This window comes from Artemia sp. Qi Xiang Cuo, chromosome 17 (genome assembly GCF_049724085.1).
Source record: "Artemia sp. Qi Xiang Cuo chromosome 17, ASM4972408v1, whole genome shotgun sequence".
Taxonomy (NCBI): Eukaryota; Metazoa; Arthropoda; class Branchiopoda; order Anostraca; family Artemiidae; genus Artemia; species Artemia sp. Qi Xiang Cuo.
In genome coordinates, this window is record NC_142810.1 from 41,784,951 (window position 1) to 41,804,998 (window position 20,048).

General features: G+C 35.9%; 1 protein-coding gene across 1 annotated transcript in view; it reads right to left on the reverse strand.

The window, feature by feature from the left end:
- Positions 1-8,599: 8,599 nt before the first annotated feature.
- Positions 8,600-20,048, reverse strand: part of LOC148942215 (protein kinase C alpha type-like) — a 38,796-nt gene continuing 27,347 nt past the window's right edge. Inside the window, exons 2-3 of the mRNA XM_089103252.1 lie at positions 8,681-8,712; positions 8,600-8,631 (exon numbers count right to left, since the gene is read on the reverse strand). Coding sequence (XP_088959378.1) covers positions 8,600-8,631; positions 8,681-8,712 — 64 coding nt within the window. The remainder of the gene's footprint in view (positions 8,632-8,680; positions 8,713-20,048) is intronic.

A 20,048-nucleotide genomic window follows, 5' to 3' on the forward strand; every position in this document is an offset into this window, starting at 1 on the left:
GCCACCCATATCAGTCTGTTTGTTTAATTTCAACCTTTCTATAGTTAAGGTTTGCTTACTAACTGCACTGATTCAGCAATATACTCCCCTCTACCTCTTCTAGCCCATGGACTGGACTTCTGCGTTGTTTTTCTTTTTTTTTTTTAAATTCCAATTCTTTTGCGCACTAATATAAACAGCGCAGTTACAGAGATAACTTTGTCATGTTTTGGGACCATGGAATAAATGTCAAAGGAAGAGTGAGCCAACAGTCAACCGCCTCCGGTACGTTCACCCATCAAAATGCTTTCAGCTGAGAGGGTAAAAAAATTATTAGATTTAGGCAAAAATTTACTAGTTTTGATTTTACTAGATCTGATCCCCATTATACTTGATTTACAAGGTGGATATGCTTTTTACAAGATATAATAACATTTTTCAAGGGGTGGCAACGTTGGGTCCTTCTCCTTCTCATAGGCAGACTTTTCCACTCACCATAAAGTTTAGAGGGATCGTCGGTTTCCAGTGAAACAGAAGTAATCATACTATATGATATTAACATTTAATAAGTCCGAATTTGTCTTTATGTAAAAAAGGCCAAAACAGATTGTTTCTCTTTTATTAATACACTGTAACTATTCCATAAGCCATTTACATGATGAGATATGATGAGATATATATTTATTAAAAAAAGAAAACAAACACTATTCGCCTTTCGCCTGCCAAGAAAGGCAATAAGCTTGAAAGGGCAAGCGAGGTTATCACTCTCAGCTAAATAAAATAACATTCATACCTTGATACTCAACACATAATAAACTTATCTGATGAAGGAATAAAGGAAAAAAGAGAGAAAGAGGAAAAGACAAGAAGTAGATAAAAAAAAGCAAAGTAAATCGGGGAAATACATTAAAGAGAATGACAACCTGGAGTGGGCTAAACACCAAATTCACTCACGAGATAAAAGTAACTTTTTTGCCCGTGACTTGAAAGCCGAAAGACTAGGCCTATTTTTCACACACTCGGGCAATATATTCCAAACATGAGGACCATAATGGCGAATCACAAAAGATGCCCGAGTGGTGCTCCTAAACTAATGAGTTAGGTTATTAACTTTTCTTGCTTGATGATCATGACGGTCTATTTTAAAAGTAAAAAGATTTTCAAAAGCAGCGGTGAGCAGCTCATTCAAATATTTATACCAGAAAATCACAACCTGGTCATCTCAAATTTGGGATACACTCATTAACTTATTCTTTATAAAATGCTAATGAGCAGGAACTTCATCAGAATCATCAAATTCAGATAATAATTTTACAGCTCTGTTCCGAAGTTTTTGTACTCTTTTGAAACATGTTACAAAATTACTTACCCATATAGAGCATCCGTAGCTAATATATGGGTAAAATATAAAAAAATTAATCCTTTTCAGGATCTTTTTTGGGACTAGATTTTTAATTCTTCGTATCACCCCAAGGCCTCTGCTTAATTTTTCAGCTATTGCACTTGAATGGTTTTTCCACGACAGGTTTTCATCAATTAAAAACCCAAAATACTTCGTTGTTGCCACTCTCTTTATCACATTTTCTTGAACCGTGATATGGTCATTTCTAGCACTAGACGAAAGTCTAGAAAATATCATGAAAAAGGTTTTAGAAAAGTTTAGGGTTAACATATTTTGCAGAGAAAAAGTTAGAAATTCAGAAACTGCATTATGAATTTTATTATATAAAATATCAAGTGAAGGCGCTGCCAGAAAGAGCTAAGTGTCATCTGCAAACAGGATGACACCAGGCTCTTCACTCGAAGAAGAGGCTGTTTCACTCGATCAATGAATATAACGAAAAGTAGAGGTCCCAAGATTGACCCTTGTGGGACCCCACACTCTACTTTCTTTTTGAAGATAAAATGACCCATTCTGAACTATCTGATACCGACTGTGTGGATACGATGAAAACCACCCCAGACTTGAACCCTTCACCCCAATCGAGTCAAGAGCTTGAATAAGCTCTGAGTGGTCCACCGTATCGAACGCTTTTTTCATGTCCAAAAACACAGCTGCGGGTATGAGACCAGCTTCAAATGCATCACTAATCCAATCAACCAATTTCAGAACTGCTATATCCGTAGATAGCCCTTTTCTGAACCCAAATTGATTTTCCATTACAATTTTATTGTTTTCAATATAATAACTTAACTGGGCATGTACCACTTTCTTATATAACTTAGAGAAAAATGGGAGAATAGATATAGGTCTTCGATTCGATGGGTCATCTTTTTTCCCTCCTTTATGAAGAAGAACCACTCTTGCAATCTTTACCGCTTCCGGGAAGACTCCAAGATCTAGAGAAAGGTTGATGAGGTGCGTCAACACACGTAAGATACTCGTTTTTGCGGCCTTTATGAGTTTCAGGGAAAACTCGTCCATCCCGCTGAAATTATTATTTCAAAATTTTTATCAGATGTATTTGGGGAAAAAGGGGCCTTGGGGGGGAGGCTAGTTGAAATATTTGTGTTTTGGGACCTAATAGTACGAGACTTCCACCACCTGAGTGGATATGTTTCTCTTGAAACTATTGGCTCCCTATCAAAAGTTTGCAAAGCCATGATATATTCGGCTGCTGTCGAAGCATGTCCTGCATTGAATACAAGGACTTCATCGTGTGAACCCCACAAACTGGCTTGATTCTGATATGACTGCATCGCAGGGACTGCATCGCAGGGACTGCGATGGTACTTGTATCTTCTGATCGAGATTTAGCAGCCAACAAGGCCAAATCTATCTTGTTTGCAGTTTTGCTCTCAACTTGTAGAAGATCGTCAGGTGAAATATACATTTTCATGAAACGCGGATCAAGATGTGTGGTAATTGCGACGGGTGTGACTTGACCAAGGTTTATAAACCTACAATGCATTTTATTCAGCAAAGCCTTTCGAAGCACATCAACCACATCTGAGAATCCACCAAAATCTACCTGAACAAGGTTGGGTTCTCAAAATCTTAGACAAAGGCAGGACTTTCGAGATGGAGAGAAAGCTTTCAGAAGAGAGCTCAATAGTTGGTTCTTCAAAGGGTGTAAACACCACAATCACGTTTGAAATAACACCCCACTCACTATCAGTGAGTATGAGTTCCTTTTTACCGAGAAGCGCAAGCAAACTTGTTACCGACTCTTTCAAATCTTGGAGACTACGCAACATAGTGAAAAGCGAATTCCGTCTAGTGGTCACATCAGGTTTTAGTTTTTTGGTGCAATAATTGTCAATAAAGATTTGAACCTGGCGCAACTTGTCGGTAGCTACAACATTACGTCTGAAAAAGCTGACAATATTTCTAGCCTTTAGGACAAGAGGCAACAATTCAGCAGTATCATTAATAGCATCCCCACAATCAAACTTAGAGTATGTGCGAAGCACGAAACATGTGTCCATCATGTACCTACTTGGAACGCAGCATACTTTACGGCCCGAACTACATTTGCTCCATTATCAGTTACTACAGCAACAACATTTTCCTTGATCCCCGACTCAGCGGCAATTTTAATAAGGTGAACCTTTTAGACTGAGATAATTCACTCTGCCTGATTGGCTAGTTTAGCTTTGATAACATTCAAAATCCGAACTTTTCATTATAACATCATTTGTTGTGAACTTTTCATTGTCAGTTGGTAATAATTCACACGTATCTGACTCGGGAGACGGAAGTGAATTCTTGCGAAAAGATGCCAGGGTAAGATGCAAGATAAGGATAAATAAAATCAATTATAGATGAAAGAATTCAAACCTGCAAAGAATCTCGAAGATGTATGCTGAAAATTTGCAGAATTTTCATGTGGTGGATTTTCCGCGGGAAATAGGGGGTTAGAGACCCCTAAAAAATATCGATTTCAATAAAACGTTTCGATATTCGATATCTGGTTCAATATATCGATATATCAATATCGATATCAAATATCGCCTAACACTAATCTCAACCTCCCAACAAGCTCAGCTGTAAGTTTGCTGAGTGGATTAGACTGCATTACTAGCTTACATAGTATCTCCAACCCACCCATGCTTCTCAAAGTACTTCATCCACTTCTTAATTCTGCTCTTGGACGGTCAATACACGTTCAGACTGTTGCACCAGTTGATATTTTTTCTTTACTTTTGATCTGGTAGGTGTGCTCTTTTCTTTCCTTTCTTCTATAACTTTTTATTGTCATCTCTTACCAACAAAAGAAGAGGAGACAATGATGACAACATGCCCACAGACAACATACCCACACCGATATTGAAAAAATTACAAATTTGCCCCCCTGTCCTGATATTGAAAAACACATTTTGCCCCACCCCTCAACTTTCGGGAATTAGTCATTGATGTAGGGTTTTTCAAGCGCTGGTCGGAAAACTTTTCTGACTACCCTACCCCAGTACTGTTGAGGACTGCAACAAACAGGGAGGCATATCAAAAATATTGTTATGATGCCATTAGAGGAGAAGCCCCGGATCGGCCACCCGGCCGGGTGGGAGTTAAGTAAGTAACGTATAGTAAGATGTAGTGTTTTATTGGGAATCTATTTTAATAGAGGTTCGTGTAAGGTATACTATCATCAGTGTCACGTCTAAAAGTCACATCTTACGTTTCTGTGTTTCTGACATAATTACCGAAAACCTTTTCCTAAGATGTTTTCCAATGGAAAATCAGCGAGGCCATGAATATCAAAAGCTGTGTCCTCCTGACCTACATTACCCTGCTGATCCCACATTTGAGGACAGCTCAGAAAACTATTTTTTTGCGTTATCTCATAAGTGTAAAAATGGAAACTACGACTTAAAGGCGTGACTCTACGTTCATATAATTTTTCTGCGATGTCCTGAAAAATTAAAGGGTAGCCAGCTGAATAAAAGACTTATCAGAAAAACGGTTGGTAGAGTCCCTTATTCAGGGCCATCTTATGTGTTCTGAAGATGGCTCAATTGTAACATGAGAATAAACACAAGAAAGATAAACACACAACTTTTAGTTCTTATTTCAAAGAAGTCATGAAAAATCCCATTGTCATTTAGTTTTTCATGGAAAAGCAAGATAGAATCATAAATTTATTTCAGGGTGTGGATAAAAATTTGACAAATACATAAAAATAGATGAATTATATGAAAAACAGGGTTCACAATTTATTGCAGAAAATATGACCAAAAAATTATGGGACGTGAAAACCTTGAAGTTTCGGAAGGGCCCGGATCCAAAAAACCCCCTAGCCCTTATTGGGTACGTGCCTCAAGGTGATATAATAGGCCGAAATACTAATTCAGTAGATTCAAAACAAAATATTGAGTTGGTAGAGTACAATGAGTGTCTCCAACACACAATTACCACCAGAACACAACTAATACTTTTAAGGTTGTTTTTTTTTCATATTTTAATAATAGTGTTAAAAGCAAGAATCACCCGAACTCAAATAATTTTTTTTAACAATACAATAGAACAAGTTTCCGACATCCTCTTAGCCTTGGTTTCAAAGGTGCATTAATGTTTGCCTATGCTACCTTACTATAGCAAGGACAAAATTGGATGTTATACGACACTTTTCTCGTCGAAAATCATAGGAGCATCTTTCTGTGAGAGCTAGCATCTTATTTCAAAGAACGAAGATTTCTTCTTCTCACAAACAAACTTTTTGAAATAGAGAAGGTCAAGTATCTATTTTCAGAGATTATGACATAAATTCAAACGAAAAGAGATCGTATATACACGTGCCCCACCGCTAAGGGACACTTTCAAGTAGATCGATATAAATACCGAGGCTATATAATACATGTTAAGTATGGTGGATTCCAGCTTCGAAGACTTTAGCAGCTTTTAATGCACATGATATTCACTCATGGGAGTGGTACCTTCGACTTTCCATTTAAAGGATCCCATTGTAGAGGAATCCTTGCAGGGACACCCATTTAAAGAAAGGCAGATTTGTCAGTCAGCGCAGATCATTCTGCCAAATAGCTGTCCCCAACACTTTAGGCCAACTGATAGAACTGATTTATATAGATGAAATTGGCTAAAGCAAAAATTTTTGTCGACTCCAGATCTGTTTGGGTTCCATCATAGCATTGAATGGTTGCGACACCATAGTATATTGGCAGGAACCGATATTCGCAAGGTGTTCGATTAGCTAATAGGCTACATTACCGCAACAAACAGATATGAATCGCTCTATTGCTTTTTCCAGGGTTGCCACCCGGTGAAAAAATCACTAGATTTTAGTATTTTTTTATTGATCTAGTGATTTTCTTCAATAATCTAGCGTTTTATACGCTGATTTAGTGATTTTTTTTAGACAATATAAAAAAAACGCTAAAATAGCGATAAGTCACTAGGGTAGCAACCCTGGCTGTTTCACTGCGCGACTGTTGTGTCACTGTACTTGAAAGTTTAGTTCAAACTACTCGGACACAAATTCTCCCCACTTCATCCGTGCAAAAAATTTTTACAGTAAAAACTAAAGTTTGCAAACATGGAGCTACCTTTCACCTACAATGTTTAATAATTACGCTCTTGACGCACACTCACAATGCCCGTCGTCCTGCATACCGTACGGAGTCAATGTGTCAGGAACAATTTCTTTCAGCAGAGTATGTCCCTCTAAAATGATTTTTTTTTTTGGTCATTTACAAAAAAACACTATCTGCAAGAACCCTCTAACTGAAGTTTAACAGAAATGTTTAAGCTATGGATGGAACTATGACGTAAACTTTTAAATGTTAGTCTTAGAAAAGGAAACATGAAACCTAATTTTAATGCAATGTGGGTCAATTTTATCTTTGAAATTTATATTGGATTCAAGAAGCCTAAGCGGGACACGGGTTTGTAAAATTTATGATGCTCTGTCCTTTGGAAATGGGATTCAGAATAACTAAGTTTTTAATAGCAGAAAGTAGAATTCGGACAATTTTAATATAGTAGAATGTGTTTCTAAGAGCCTTGGAAATGATTATATATGTGAACAAAACCATTCTTATAAAAAATAAAAAATGAGGATTTTTCAAATGTTTCGACGATCAAATCAAGGCTATCAATCAATGACCAATGATCAAAAACTAGGTTTTTAATACCAGAAAGTAGAACTCAGACAATTTTAATATAGTAGAATGTGTTTCTAAGAACCTTGGAAATGATTATATATGTGAACAAAACCATTCTTATAAAAAATAAAAAAATGAGGATTTTTCAAATGTTTCGATGATCAAATCAAGGCATTTTCCTCACTAATTTTCCAATTCAATTCTTTCATTTTTCAAAATTTCATTTAAAAAACTTTAAACCAATCTTAAAATCAACCTTTTGCATTTTCCCTTAAAATAAAACAACGGAGATTTAAACTGACTGCAAACCGAAGAAAATTTGAAAGAAAATTTTATTTATTAATACTCTTTGTAAGAAAACCTCTTAACTTAATTGACTTGCTTCCCTCCCTAAGCATACTAGGCAGGCTCTACAATATTTAGCTTTTGGCTTCCTGATTTCGGAACTACCTTTTCTGTTCTAATTCAAATTTAATCATAACTGGTTCATCACATGTCCTTAGATCTTATAAATTTCCTCTCTCTCTCGTCTCTCTCTTCTATATTAAGACTAGGCTTGATAAACCAACCAAAATATGTAATTTTTTTCCCTGTTGGCCGACTAAACGCAATTCCCATTGGACCGGCTGAATCCAATGAAAAGATACGAAAAGGGGTACTTTGTATCTTAATTTTGACCTTAGGTTGGTTTTATTATTTGACAAAAAAAAAAGAAATCCTACACATACACACATTATAATTCTCGTAAAGCTTTTGTCATTCTAAATATATTTTATCAAAAAACGAATATTCAAATAATTTACTGTCTTTACATCTGACATATATTCACCCACAAGTAACTATTCATGCAATAACTTTATTACAGAATCCACTACGACGCTTGGCATGACAATTATAGATCTGTAGGGAACCCTGTTTCATTTTCAATTCCTCCTATCCAATAACAAAAAAATATCAAAAATTAAAAGAAATAAAAGAAAATCGCTGTAACCCAAAATTGCAGATCTCTCTCTGCAAATTCATCATACTCTCACTAGGAGCGCTACCTGCAGGGTTACTAGGCCTCGGTGATCCACCGCCTACCCCATTCCGCGCCAAGTTCAGGCCTTCCTGATCCAGGATCCCCTGAACTACACGTCCCCCAGATTCCTCCTTGTAACCTGCGAGCTGGTTCCTCAGTCGACCGTCATCCGCCCCTTCACCAGTCCCAGCACCAGGCTGAAATACACTTCCCCCATGTCTCTCCTTATAACCTACGAGCTGGTTCCTCGGTCGACAAATGTCCGCCACTTCACCAGTTCGAGTACCACGCTGAATTACCCTTCCCACAGGTTTCTCATTACCTGCGAGCTGGTTCCTCGGTCGACTTAGTACACGCATACCAATATTAGATGACTATCAATTTAAACCCAAACATCACCAGAAAGGAGTAGTAGAAAGGTTTACAATGAAAAGAATAGCAGCATATATGTGGCACTACTGGCGTGCCTGCCATGGCAAATTATATCATTTGTTTTCAAAAAACAAAGTTCCTCTTCGTGTATTTTGACGAAAAAAGCGACTAATGCTTGCTTATAAGCTCAGCCAATGTAACTAATGGTAAGGAAAAAATAATACATAAAAAAAAAGCAAACAAACTTACTTTGACATTGATAGCCTTGCTTTCCAAATCCCCTAAAAAGAAAAAGAAATATATTAGTCTTTGTGCTATGTTCATTTCAGAAAATATCATTTAATCATTTTAAGAATTATTCTCCTCTTTCTTGGGCTTTTAATACGGATCTGAATTCTTTTTTATAACCACCTGGATACCTAGGTAAGTTTCCTAGTAATCTGAGTTCTTCTATAATTAATAATTATGATAATACAGATTTCTTAGAAATAACACGAATAACATATTCAAGTCACACGTGGCTTAGTGATCTTGTTTGACTTATAAAAGATTAGTAGATTTTTTTTTCCTTTTTTGCCTCGTATTAGGTCATTCTTACATACTGTTTTTGTTGTATTATTAATCTAAATGTTGATCTTGATTTTATTAAATAAAATAGATTTAAATAGATAAAATGGACCAAAATTTATTAAATAAATCAAATTAATATTGCAGATAAAGCTTTAGAATGTTTTCTTACAGTGGCCATGATTCTTACCCTTTTAAAATTCATAATCAAGAAAAATAATCCTAAATACACTCTCTTTCAATTCATTACTTGCATCCCCCCCCAAAAAAAACCGTGCAATAATTCATTAGTCTTTGGCCGTGTTCCGGAAGTGGTGAAACTGCCAAGTTTGAAACGTATCATAGGCAGCGCGCTAGCGCTGCCTAAGTAAAGAACGATGTGGGCACTATGTGTTTTTGGTTTTTTCTCCACACCCGGACACTTCGTATCGAAGGAGTTGTCTTAGAAAATTCGAAAAGGGCCCATTCGATTGGAAATTGGAGTGGCTAGTGCCCTTTTTAATAGTCGAAAGTGATTGGAGGGCAACTAGCCCCCCCCCACGCCCCTCCTTCCCCCCAACACATCCAATCAAAAGTTTGAGATGGCCATTTTTTTCAGCGTAGTTGATTTCCAGATAGAAAATATCTTTTTGCGGAGGAGACTCCCCCACAACCCTCGGGCCAAGAGTTTTAAGTTATGCCCTGAGGGCATATAAGATCAATGTTGACACAATGTAAATTTTTTTTTTTTTTTTCTTTAAAACAGGGCACTTCATATAGAAGGGGTCGTCGTAGACTCTTCGAAAGGGGCTCATTCGATTAGAAATCGAGAGTTCTAGTGCCTTTTTTAACAGTCAAAAGTGATTGGAGGGCAACTAGCCCCCCCCCCTTCACGCCAATCATTCCCCCAAACTCATCCAATCAAAATTTTGAGATAGCCATTTTGTTCAGCGTAGTTGATTTCCAGAGAGAAAATGTGTTTTTGAGGAGGACACTCCCCCACAACCCTCGGGGCAAGGGTTTTAAGTTATGCCCTGGGGGCATATAAGGTTTTTATAGAAGGCGTTGTCGTAGAAACTTCAAAACAGGCTCATTCGATTGGAAAAATTCAAAGGGCCAGTACCCTTTTTAATAGTCGAAAGTTGTTGGAGGGCAACAAGCCCCCCCCCCCCCACGCCCATCATTCCCCCAAACACATCCAATTAAAATTTTGAAATAGCCATTTTGTTCAGCATAGTTGATTTTCACATAGAAAATACGTTTATGAGGAGGACATTCCCCACAACCCTCAGGGCAAGGTTTATGAGTTATGCCCTGGGGGCATATAAGGTTTTTATAGAAGGCGTTGTCGTAGAAACTTCAAAAAATCCTCATTCGGTTGGAAATTCAAAGAGATAGTGCTCTTTTTAATAGTCAAAAGTTATTGGAGGGCAACTATCCCCCCCCCACACCCATCATTCCTCCAAACAGATTCAATAAAAAATTTGAGATAGCCATTTTGTTCAGCGTAGTTGATTTCCAGATAGAAAACATACTTTTGAGGAGGACACTCCCCCACAACCCTCAAGGCAAGGATTATAATTTATGCCCTAGGGGCATATAAGGTTTTTATTGAAATCTTTGTCGTAGAAACTTGAAAAAGAGCTCATTCGATTTGAAAATCAAAGGGCTAGTACCCTTTTTAATAGTCCCATTTGCCCATTATCTTTAAAAACTAAATGTTGCCTTAAGATTTAATCAAAATGCACTGTGATAATGCTAATTCCCAATAAGGCATCTCAGCAGTATCCCAAGAAAGACTGAGGATATTATGTTCAAACTTCCGGGGCTACTTCTGCTCTTAAAATTTAACCAAATCAAAATGGCGTAAGTGTATCCAAGCTATCAAATAAAGTATACAGATTTTATTGCAAATGGTATCAAGTTTTTCATTTCAGGTCAACTAGAGGAGGTACGAAACTAAATTAAACAGTACTATTTGTGTCCAGATTCTTAAAAGGGTGTATATTGTTAAAAATTGCTGAAAATTTATCTCCGGCATACAAATAGCAGGCCAAACTACAAAGTCTTAAAAACGAAAACACTTAAAGTATTATTTTCTCCCTGAAAAGACCATGTCAAAATAAAACGAACAGAAATTAATTAAAAAAAACTTTTTCCACAAAATAAGTTTTTCAAAGAAAAGTAAAAAATTCTATTAAAAAAAAATGAGCAAAAATAAAATCAAATAATCTACCAAGCGTGAAACTACCACAAATCAGCATCGATAAATAAATGAAACCCAAAACGAACAGAAATTACAATAATTAACCGAGTCAAACCCAAAACAAGCAGAAATTAACATAAGTTGAGCGCAAAACCCCTATGCCCTCCCAAGGCCAGAACAAAATTCGCACGTCACTGAAAAAATACAAATGAATGTGCATTGTCAGTTTAATATACATATACTGAAATTTAGTAATCGAAATGTTAATATTATTTGATTTATTAAAGTTATAAAAGTAAAAACATTTGTATCATTCCCCCAAACACCTCCAATCAAAATTTTGAGACAGCCATTTTGTTCAGCGTAGTTGATTTCCAGATAGAAAGTATGTTTTTGAGGAGGACACTCCCCTATAACCCTCAGGGCAAGGGTTTTAAGTTATGCCCTGGGGGCATATAAGGTCTTTATAGAAGGCGTTGTCGTAGAAAATTCGAAAAATGCTCATTCGATTGGAAATTCAAAGAGCTAGTGCCCTTTTTAATAGTCGAAAGTGATTTGACGGCAACTAGCCCCCCCCCCCCATGCCCATTATTTCCCCAAACACATCCAATCAAAATTTTTACACAGCAATTTTGTTCAGCGTATTTTATTTCCAGATAGAAAATATGTTTTTGAGGAGGACACTCCCCCACAGCCCTCAGGACAAAGGTTTTAAGTTATGCCCTGGGGGCATATAAGGTTTTTAAAGAAGGCGTTAGTAGTGTGTATGTACGCAATATCACGATTACAAGAATATATAGTGCAGTTTCACGATTACAAGAATATACAGTGTAGTTTGACGAGCACATTGCAAAAAGCGACCAATCCCTCTATATTATGGATAAAGCGATCAAACACGTTATATTTGGAACCATGGATGAGACTGTGTAATGCAATCAGAATGGTTTAGACAATACATGCTTTACCAAGTTCGTTCATCTATCACCATAATTCTTTTTTTGCATGGTTCAATATTCAAAATTAAAGTTCCTTATATTACACATTCAAAGGATGGTCTCATTCTAGAAATACTGGTTTTCAGCTGGAGGGCTTATATTCGTGTTTTTTTGCTATTAATATAGAGCAAATTTGCCTTTCTGTATGAGTTGATTAATAAAACTTTTATTAAGCCTATTACAATTACATTTATTCGTTTTTCTAATGAAAAACAACAAAACAAACATGACGGCAAATAAATGTACATTATTATTGAATTATCATATGAGATGAGATATGAGATATACATTTATTAAAAAAGAAAACAAACACTATTCGCCTTTCGCCTGCCATAAAAACATGATCCTTTTTTTCCTATAGATATCTGCCAATATGTCTTTCGGATTTGGTATAATTTGGTGATTATAATTAGCATTTAACGATATTTAAATCTGGCTTTTACTTTAAGCAGTGACCAAAGGTTTTTCGTTATAGCTGCCTTTTAACTATCTGTAATAGTTTTCGAATTGACAGGGGATCGCATATTTTTCGCTAGTTTCATAGCAGATGTCCAGGTATAAAGGTATCTGGCTAAAATAGCGTTCGCAACTGCATATTTCTATTTTAACTCAACAGATAGCAATTATCTTCAGTGTCATATATAATTGAAAAAGATCTGTAATTGTCTTTTTTTGGGATTGGGTATTGTGGAATTGAAGGGGCAACGCCCCCCATTACTATTTCGAATAAACACTAGACGAAATAAACAATCATAATTTCATATCTACAATAGAATTCGCATGCTCTATAAAAACTGTTTAGATATTTTGACTAAAAAGGTTACTTAGTCGCTTCTCGTGAAATTTTGTTCATATTTCATTTGCAGTCTTAATTAGGCAAACTTAATTAGACGATCATCGTTTACTCGACTAGTAATTTATAATATGCTACTTGTATGTGCACGTGTGTGTTTACTCAAGAGAGTAATTATTGAAGAAGAAAAAGGCTATCTCAATAAAAATTTTTAGATAGCCATTTTGTTCAGCGTAGTTGATTTCCAGATAGAAAACATGCTTTTGAGGAGGACACTCCCCCACAACCCTCAGAGCAAGGATTATAAGTTATGCCCTGGGGGCATATAAGGTTTTTATTGAAATCTTTGTCGTAGAAACTTGAGAAAGGGCTCATTCGATTTGAAAATCAAAGGGCTAGTACCCTTTTTAATAGTCCCATTTGCCCATTATCTTTAAAAACTAAATGTTGCCTTAAGATTTAATCAAAATGCACTGTGATAATGCTAATTCCCAATAAGGCATCTCAGCAGTATCCCAAGAAAGACTGAGGATATTATGTTCAAACTTCCGGGGCTACTTCTGCTCTTAAAATTTAACCAAATCAAAATGGCGTAAGTGTATCCAAGCTATCAAATAAAGTATACAGATTTTATTGCAAATGGTATCAAGTTTTTCATTTCAGGTCAACTAGAGGAGGTACGAAACTAAATTAAACAGTACTATCTGTGTCCAGATTTTTAAAAGGGTGTATGTTGTTAAAAATTGCTAAAAATTCTTCTCCAGCATACAAATAGCAGGCCAAACTATAAAGTCTAAAAAACGAAAAGATTTAAAGTATTATTTTCTTTTCCCCTGAAAAGACTATGTCAATATAAAACGAACAGAAATTAATTAAAAAAAACTTTTTCCACAAAATAAGTTTTTCAAAGAAAAGTAAAAAATTCTATTAAACAAAAAATGAACAAAAATAAAATCAAATAATCTACCAAGCGTGAAACTACCACAAATCAGCATCGATAAATAAATGAAACCCAAAACGAACAGATATTACAATAATTAACCGAGTCAAACTCAAAACAAGCAGAAATTAACATAAGTTGGGCGCAAAACCCTTATGCCCTCCCAAGGCCAGAACAAAATTCGCACGTCACTGAAAAAATACAAATGAATGTGCATTGTCAGTTTAATATACATATACTGAAATTTAGTAATCGAAATGTTAATATTATTTGATTTATTAAAGTTATAAAAGTAAAAACATTTGTATCGTTCCCCCAAACACATCCAATCAAAATTTTGAGACAGCCATTTTGTTCAGCGTAGTTGATTTCCAGATAGAAAATATGTTTTTGAGGAGGACACTCCCCCACAACCCTCAGGGCAAGGGTATTAAGTAATGCCCTGGGGGCATCTAAGGTCTTTATAGAAGGCGTTGTCGTAGAAACTTCGAAAAATGCTCATTCGATTGGAAATTCAAAGAGCTAGTGCCCTTTTTAATAGTCGAAAATGATTGGACGGCAACTAGCCCCCCCCCCATGCCCATTATTTCCCCAAACACATCCAATCAAAATTTTTACACAGCAATTTTGTTCAGCGTATTTTATTTCCAGATAGAAAATATGTTTTTGAGGAGGACACTCCCCCACAGCCCTCAGGACAAAGGTTTTAAGTTATGCCCTGGGGGCATATAAGGTTTTTAAAGAAGGCGTTAGTAGTGTGTATGTACGCAATATCACGATTACAAGAATATATAGTGCAGTTTCACGATTACAAGAATATACAGTGTAGTTTGACGAGCACATTGCCAAAAGTGATCAATCCCTCTGTATTATGGATAAAGCGATCAAACACGTTATATTTGGAACCATGGATGAGATTCTGTAATGCAATCAGAATGGTTTAGACAATACATGCTTTACCAAGTTTGTTCATCTATCAACATAACATGTTTTTTTTTTCTGGTTCAATATTCAAGATGAAACTTCCTTATATTACACATTAAAAAGATGGTCACTTTCTAGAAATACTGGTTTTCAACTGGAGGCCTTATATTCGTGTTTTTCTTGCTATAAATATAGAACAAATTTTGGTCTTTCTGGATCAGTTGTATGATACAAGTTGTATTGATCCTTTTACAATCAAATTCATTCGTTTTTCTAATGGGGGACATTAAAAGAATCAGGATGGTAAGTAAATATAAATTATTCTTGAATTATCATAAAAAACGTGATCCTTTTTTTCCTATAGGTATCTGCCAATATGTCTTTCGGATTTGGTATAATTTGGTGATTATAATTAGCATTTAACGATATTTAAATCTGGCTTTTACTTTAAGCAGTGACCAAAGGTTTTTCGTTATAGCTGCCTTTTAACTATCTGTAATAGTTTTCGAATTGACAGGGGATCGCATATTTTTCGCTAGTTTCATAGCAGATGTCCAGGTATAAAGGTATCTGGCTAAAATAGCGTTCGCAACTGCATATTTCTATTTTAACTCAACAGATAGCAATTATCTTCCGTGCAATATATAATTGAAAAATATCTGTAATTGTCTTCTTTTGGAATTGAAGGGGCAGCGCCCCGAATTACTATTCTGAATAAATAATAGACGAAATAAACAATCATAATTACATATCTACGATAAAATTCGCATTCCCTATAAAAACTGTTTAGATATTTTGACTAAAAAGGTTACTTAGTCGCTTCTCGTGAAATTTTGTTCATATTTCATTTGCAGTCTTAATTAGGCAAACTTAATGAGACGATCACCGTTTACTCGGCTAATAATTTATAATCTGCAACTTGTCTGTGCACGTGTGTGTTTACTCAAGAGAGTAATTATTGAAGAAAAAAAAAGAGGAGTTGTGGCGAAGGGTGATCCCCATTACTGTTCTGAATAAATAATAGACGAACTAAATAATCAAGTTTGTTTTTCATTTCTTTTCTTTATGCATTGTATTTAAAATATATTTGGCTTAGGCTCCACCTAGGACTATCGTTCTTTCTTCTATGCGTTTAAGTAGATTGTGATTTAAGCCTATAAGGCTACAAGTTACCTAGTGAAAAACTGAAATTGATTTTTATTTCCAGGACGCTGATATTCAAAAACCAAGTCAAAAGCGCTCGAGGTTGAATGTCGGCCAAGTTAGCACTGACACGGACATAATCAGAACCATGAATTCCATGAGGGATAGTGTGGTCTGCTTCACACCCCGAACCGGTAAAAACCGACCTACCTGTAATTTCCAAGGTAATACTCATTTATCGGACAGTTTTCAACTTTATAATGCGGTCACAATTTAGCATAGGAAAAAGGAGTAGGGATCTTGAAGAAACGGATGGGTGGATGGGGGAAAAAACATTAACTTTGCTACATGACTTTTGGTACTTATTTAGAAGCTGGTAAACACGAGAGTGGAACTATAATGAAATGCTTCAGGAGAAATAGCTTAGTGCTTCTTACTAAACTTACGGTAGCTCCTTTACAAATATTTTTATAGTTTACTTTATTTTATTGCTATTAGCTAAATATTCTCCATACTAGTGAATAACCTATGAAGGAGGTAGATTTGTAGGGAATGAAATTTGCTTCTAGCCTGATTGTTATTTTTATGGATGGCTAGATTTGTAGGAAAAAGAGTCAGGTTCTTTTTTTTAATGGGGTATTAAGACAATTATTGAGTTGAATTGAGGTTTATGCCACTTTTGTTACTAATGAATTCTCCACGAAGGCTTAGATTTGTATGAAAAAGAATCTGGTTATAGCCAATATAATGCTAGCGGGGAAATTACGTTTTGAGGGGGTGAAAAATGGTACTTATTTAGTACCTAGTAAACATGTGAGTAGAAGTGTATTGAAATGGTTCATTAGAAATAGGTTAGGGCTTCTTACTGAACTAATGGCAGCTCCTTGACAAATATTTTTATAATATACTTTATTTTATTGCTATTAGCCAAACACTCTCGATACTACTGAATTATTTATGAAAGGGGTAGATTTTTAGGAAAAGTAATCAGCTTTTAGTCTGGTCGCTATTTTTATGAATGGCTAGATTTGTAGGAAAAAGTATCAGGTTCTTTTTTTAATGGGGTATTAAGACAATTATTGAGTTGAATGGAGGGTTCTGCCACTTTCGTTACTAATGAATTATCCACAAAGGCTTAGATTTGTATGAAAAAGAGTCTGGTTATAGCCAATATAATACTTGGAGGGAACTTAGGTTTTTAGGGGGTGAAAAATGGTACTTATTTAGTAGCTGGTAAACATGTGAGTAGAAGTGTATTGAAATTGTTCATGAGACATAGGTTAGCGCTTCTTACTGAACTAATGGCAGCTCCTTGACAAATATTTTTATAATGCACTTTATTTTATTGCTATTAGCCAAACACTCGATACTAATGAATTATGTATGAAGGGGGTAGATTTGTAGGAAAAAGAATCTACTTGTCGTCTGATCACTATTTTTATGGACGGTTAGAATTGTTGGAAAAGGATTCAGGTTATTTTTTTAAAATGTGATATAAAGACAATTATTGAGTGGAATTGAGGGTTCTGCCACTTTTTTTACTAATGAATTATCCACGAAGGCTTAGATTTGTATGAAAGAGTCTGGTTCTAGCCAATATAATGCTAGCGGGGAAATTAAGTTTTGAGGGGGCGAAAAATGGTACTTATTTAGTACCTAGTAAACATGTGAGTAGAAGTGTATTGAAATTGTTCATTAGAAATAGGTTAGGGCTTCTTACTGAACTAATGGCAGCTCCTTGACAAATATTTTTATAATGTACTTTATTTTATTGCTATTATCCAAACATTCTCGATATTAATCAATTATCTATGAAGGAGGTAGATTTGTAGAAAAAGTAATCTGCTTCTCGTCTGATCGCTATTTTTATGGACGGCTAGATTTGTAGGAAAAAGTCAGGTTGTTTTTTTTTAATGGGGTATTAAGACAATTATTGAGTTGAATGGAGGGTTCTGCCACTTTCGTTACTAATGAATTATTCACGAAGGCTTAGATTTGTATGAAAAAGAGTCTGGTTATAGCCAATATAATACTGGGAGGGAAATTAAGTTTTGAGGGGGTGAAAAATGGTACTTATTTAGTAGCTGGTAAACATGTGAGTAGAAGTGTATTGAAATTGTTCATGAGACATAGGTTAGCGCTTCTTACTGAACTAATGGCAGCTCCTTGACAAATACTTTTATAATGTACTTTATTTTATTGCTATTAGCCAAACACTCTCGATACTAATGAATTATCTATGAAGGGGGTAGATTTGTAGGAAAAGGAATCAGCTTTTAGTCTGGTCGCTATTTTTATGGATGGCTAGATTTGTAGGAAAAGAGTCAGTTTTTTTTAATGGGGTATTAAGACAATTATTGAGTTGAATAGAGGGTTCTGCCACTTTTGTTACTAATGAATTATCCACGAAGGCTTAGATTTGTATGAAAAAGAATCTGGTTCTAGCCAATATAATACTGGGAGGGGAATTAAGTTTTGAGCGGGGGGGAGAAAAACTGACATAGTCTTTTAACTCTATAAAATAATGGATATTTCACATGGAAAATAAACCCTTTTTTCTATAGATTAATGAATTAGCACCACCATCATCAAGTCACGAAGCATCTATTTTTAGCGGAACTGAGCCAATCATTGCAACGCCAGTGGAGTTTAGGGATGAGGATACTCTAGTAATATGGAGTGGTATAGGGGTTTTCTAAATGATTATTTTGGGGACATGGCCAGCCTAGATGACCTAACTTGTGACATAGACATGGTGGAGGACCCGGAATGGACAGATAGATTTATGAAAGAGCATTTAGGTGATGGTAGTAGTACTAGTGCATCTAAACTGGGTCCTCATAAAGAAATTCCGTCACAAGACAATACAGGCTGGTTTGATCAGCTATTCCCAAAAACCCAGGAAGGCATACTAAGTAACCTGGGCGATTTCACGCCACGTCCATCCAATAAAATTGAGCAGACTGGGGTTGGAGCTATTGACGATTCTATGCCACCCCCACCATTCTGGTTAATGATACTAGTAGTAGTAATGAGTAGTAGTAATAGTAATGATACTAGTGGGCGATTTCACGCCACGTCCAACTAATAAAATTGAACAGACTGGGGGTGGTGCTATTGACGATTCTATGCCACCCCCACCATTCTGGTTAATGATACTAGTAGTAGTAATGAGTAGTAGTAATAGTAATGATACTAGTAGTAGTAATATCCCCACAAGTATTCCCAGTTCCAGATTTTTTTTTCTAACTCTGCCTTGCACCTTACAAAAGTCTACAGCGCCTAATTCGGTGACCCCTTTAACTCTTTGGTGCCAGGGGATATATTAACACATCCCCTAGACATTACCCATTTATATGTAAACAAGATTCGAGCCCTTCTTGAACAACAGATGGGGGTGTGGGGGGAAGGATCAGTTTAAAAGCATCAATAGCACTAAAAATATTTTTCTTAAATGAAAATGCGAGCGAGATATTTTCGAAATACTTGCATATAGAGATGTTAGCAATGCGCCCGCATTTATCAAATTATAAGGTTTTTTTTTTAGTTTGGGTTAATAGCATTCAAACTAAACTGGATAATTATAAGGAGGGGGTAGCGGGTCGGTGGTTTTATTTATTGATAGTTTAAACGTTAATATTTGTAGATTTAAATGGATTTTATTTTAAGAGGTGGTGGGGAGGGACAGGGTTCTATAGTTTTAAAATATCATTCAGATTTAGAGGGTTATAGGGGGATACAACGAATTTGTTTCGATGCGAGGCTACAGTATTTCAAGTATACATTTTTGATTGGCACCTAAAGACCCCTTTTGAAGGATGCCTCCAAGAAAAAGTTGGACGCATTAGCAGTTAATGATAGGGCGGGTTCAAAGTTTTCCATATTAAATTTTAATTGTTTGAACTCTCAATTTCTCTTGACAATAGAAGGACTTGAAATTTTCGAGCGGGCTAATGCACATTTAAAGATTGGTGTCACGGTGTTGCAGTATGAAACAGAATTTGAGGAGCGTCAGGGTTCCGATTAGAATGGTGTATTATTTCCAGCGAGGGCTCCGTCAATTGAATCAG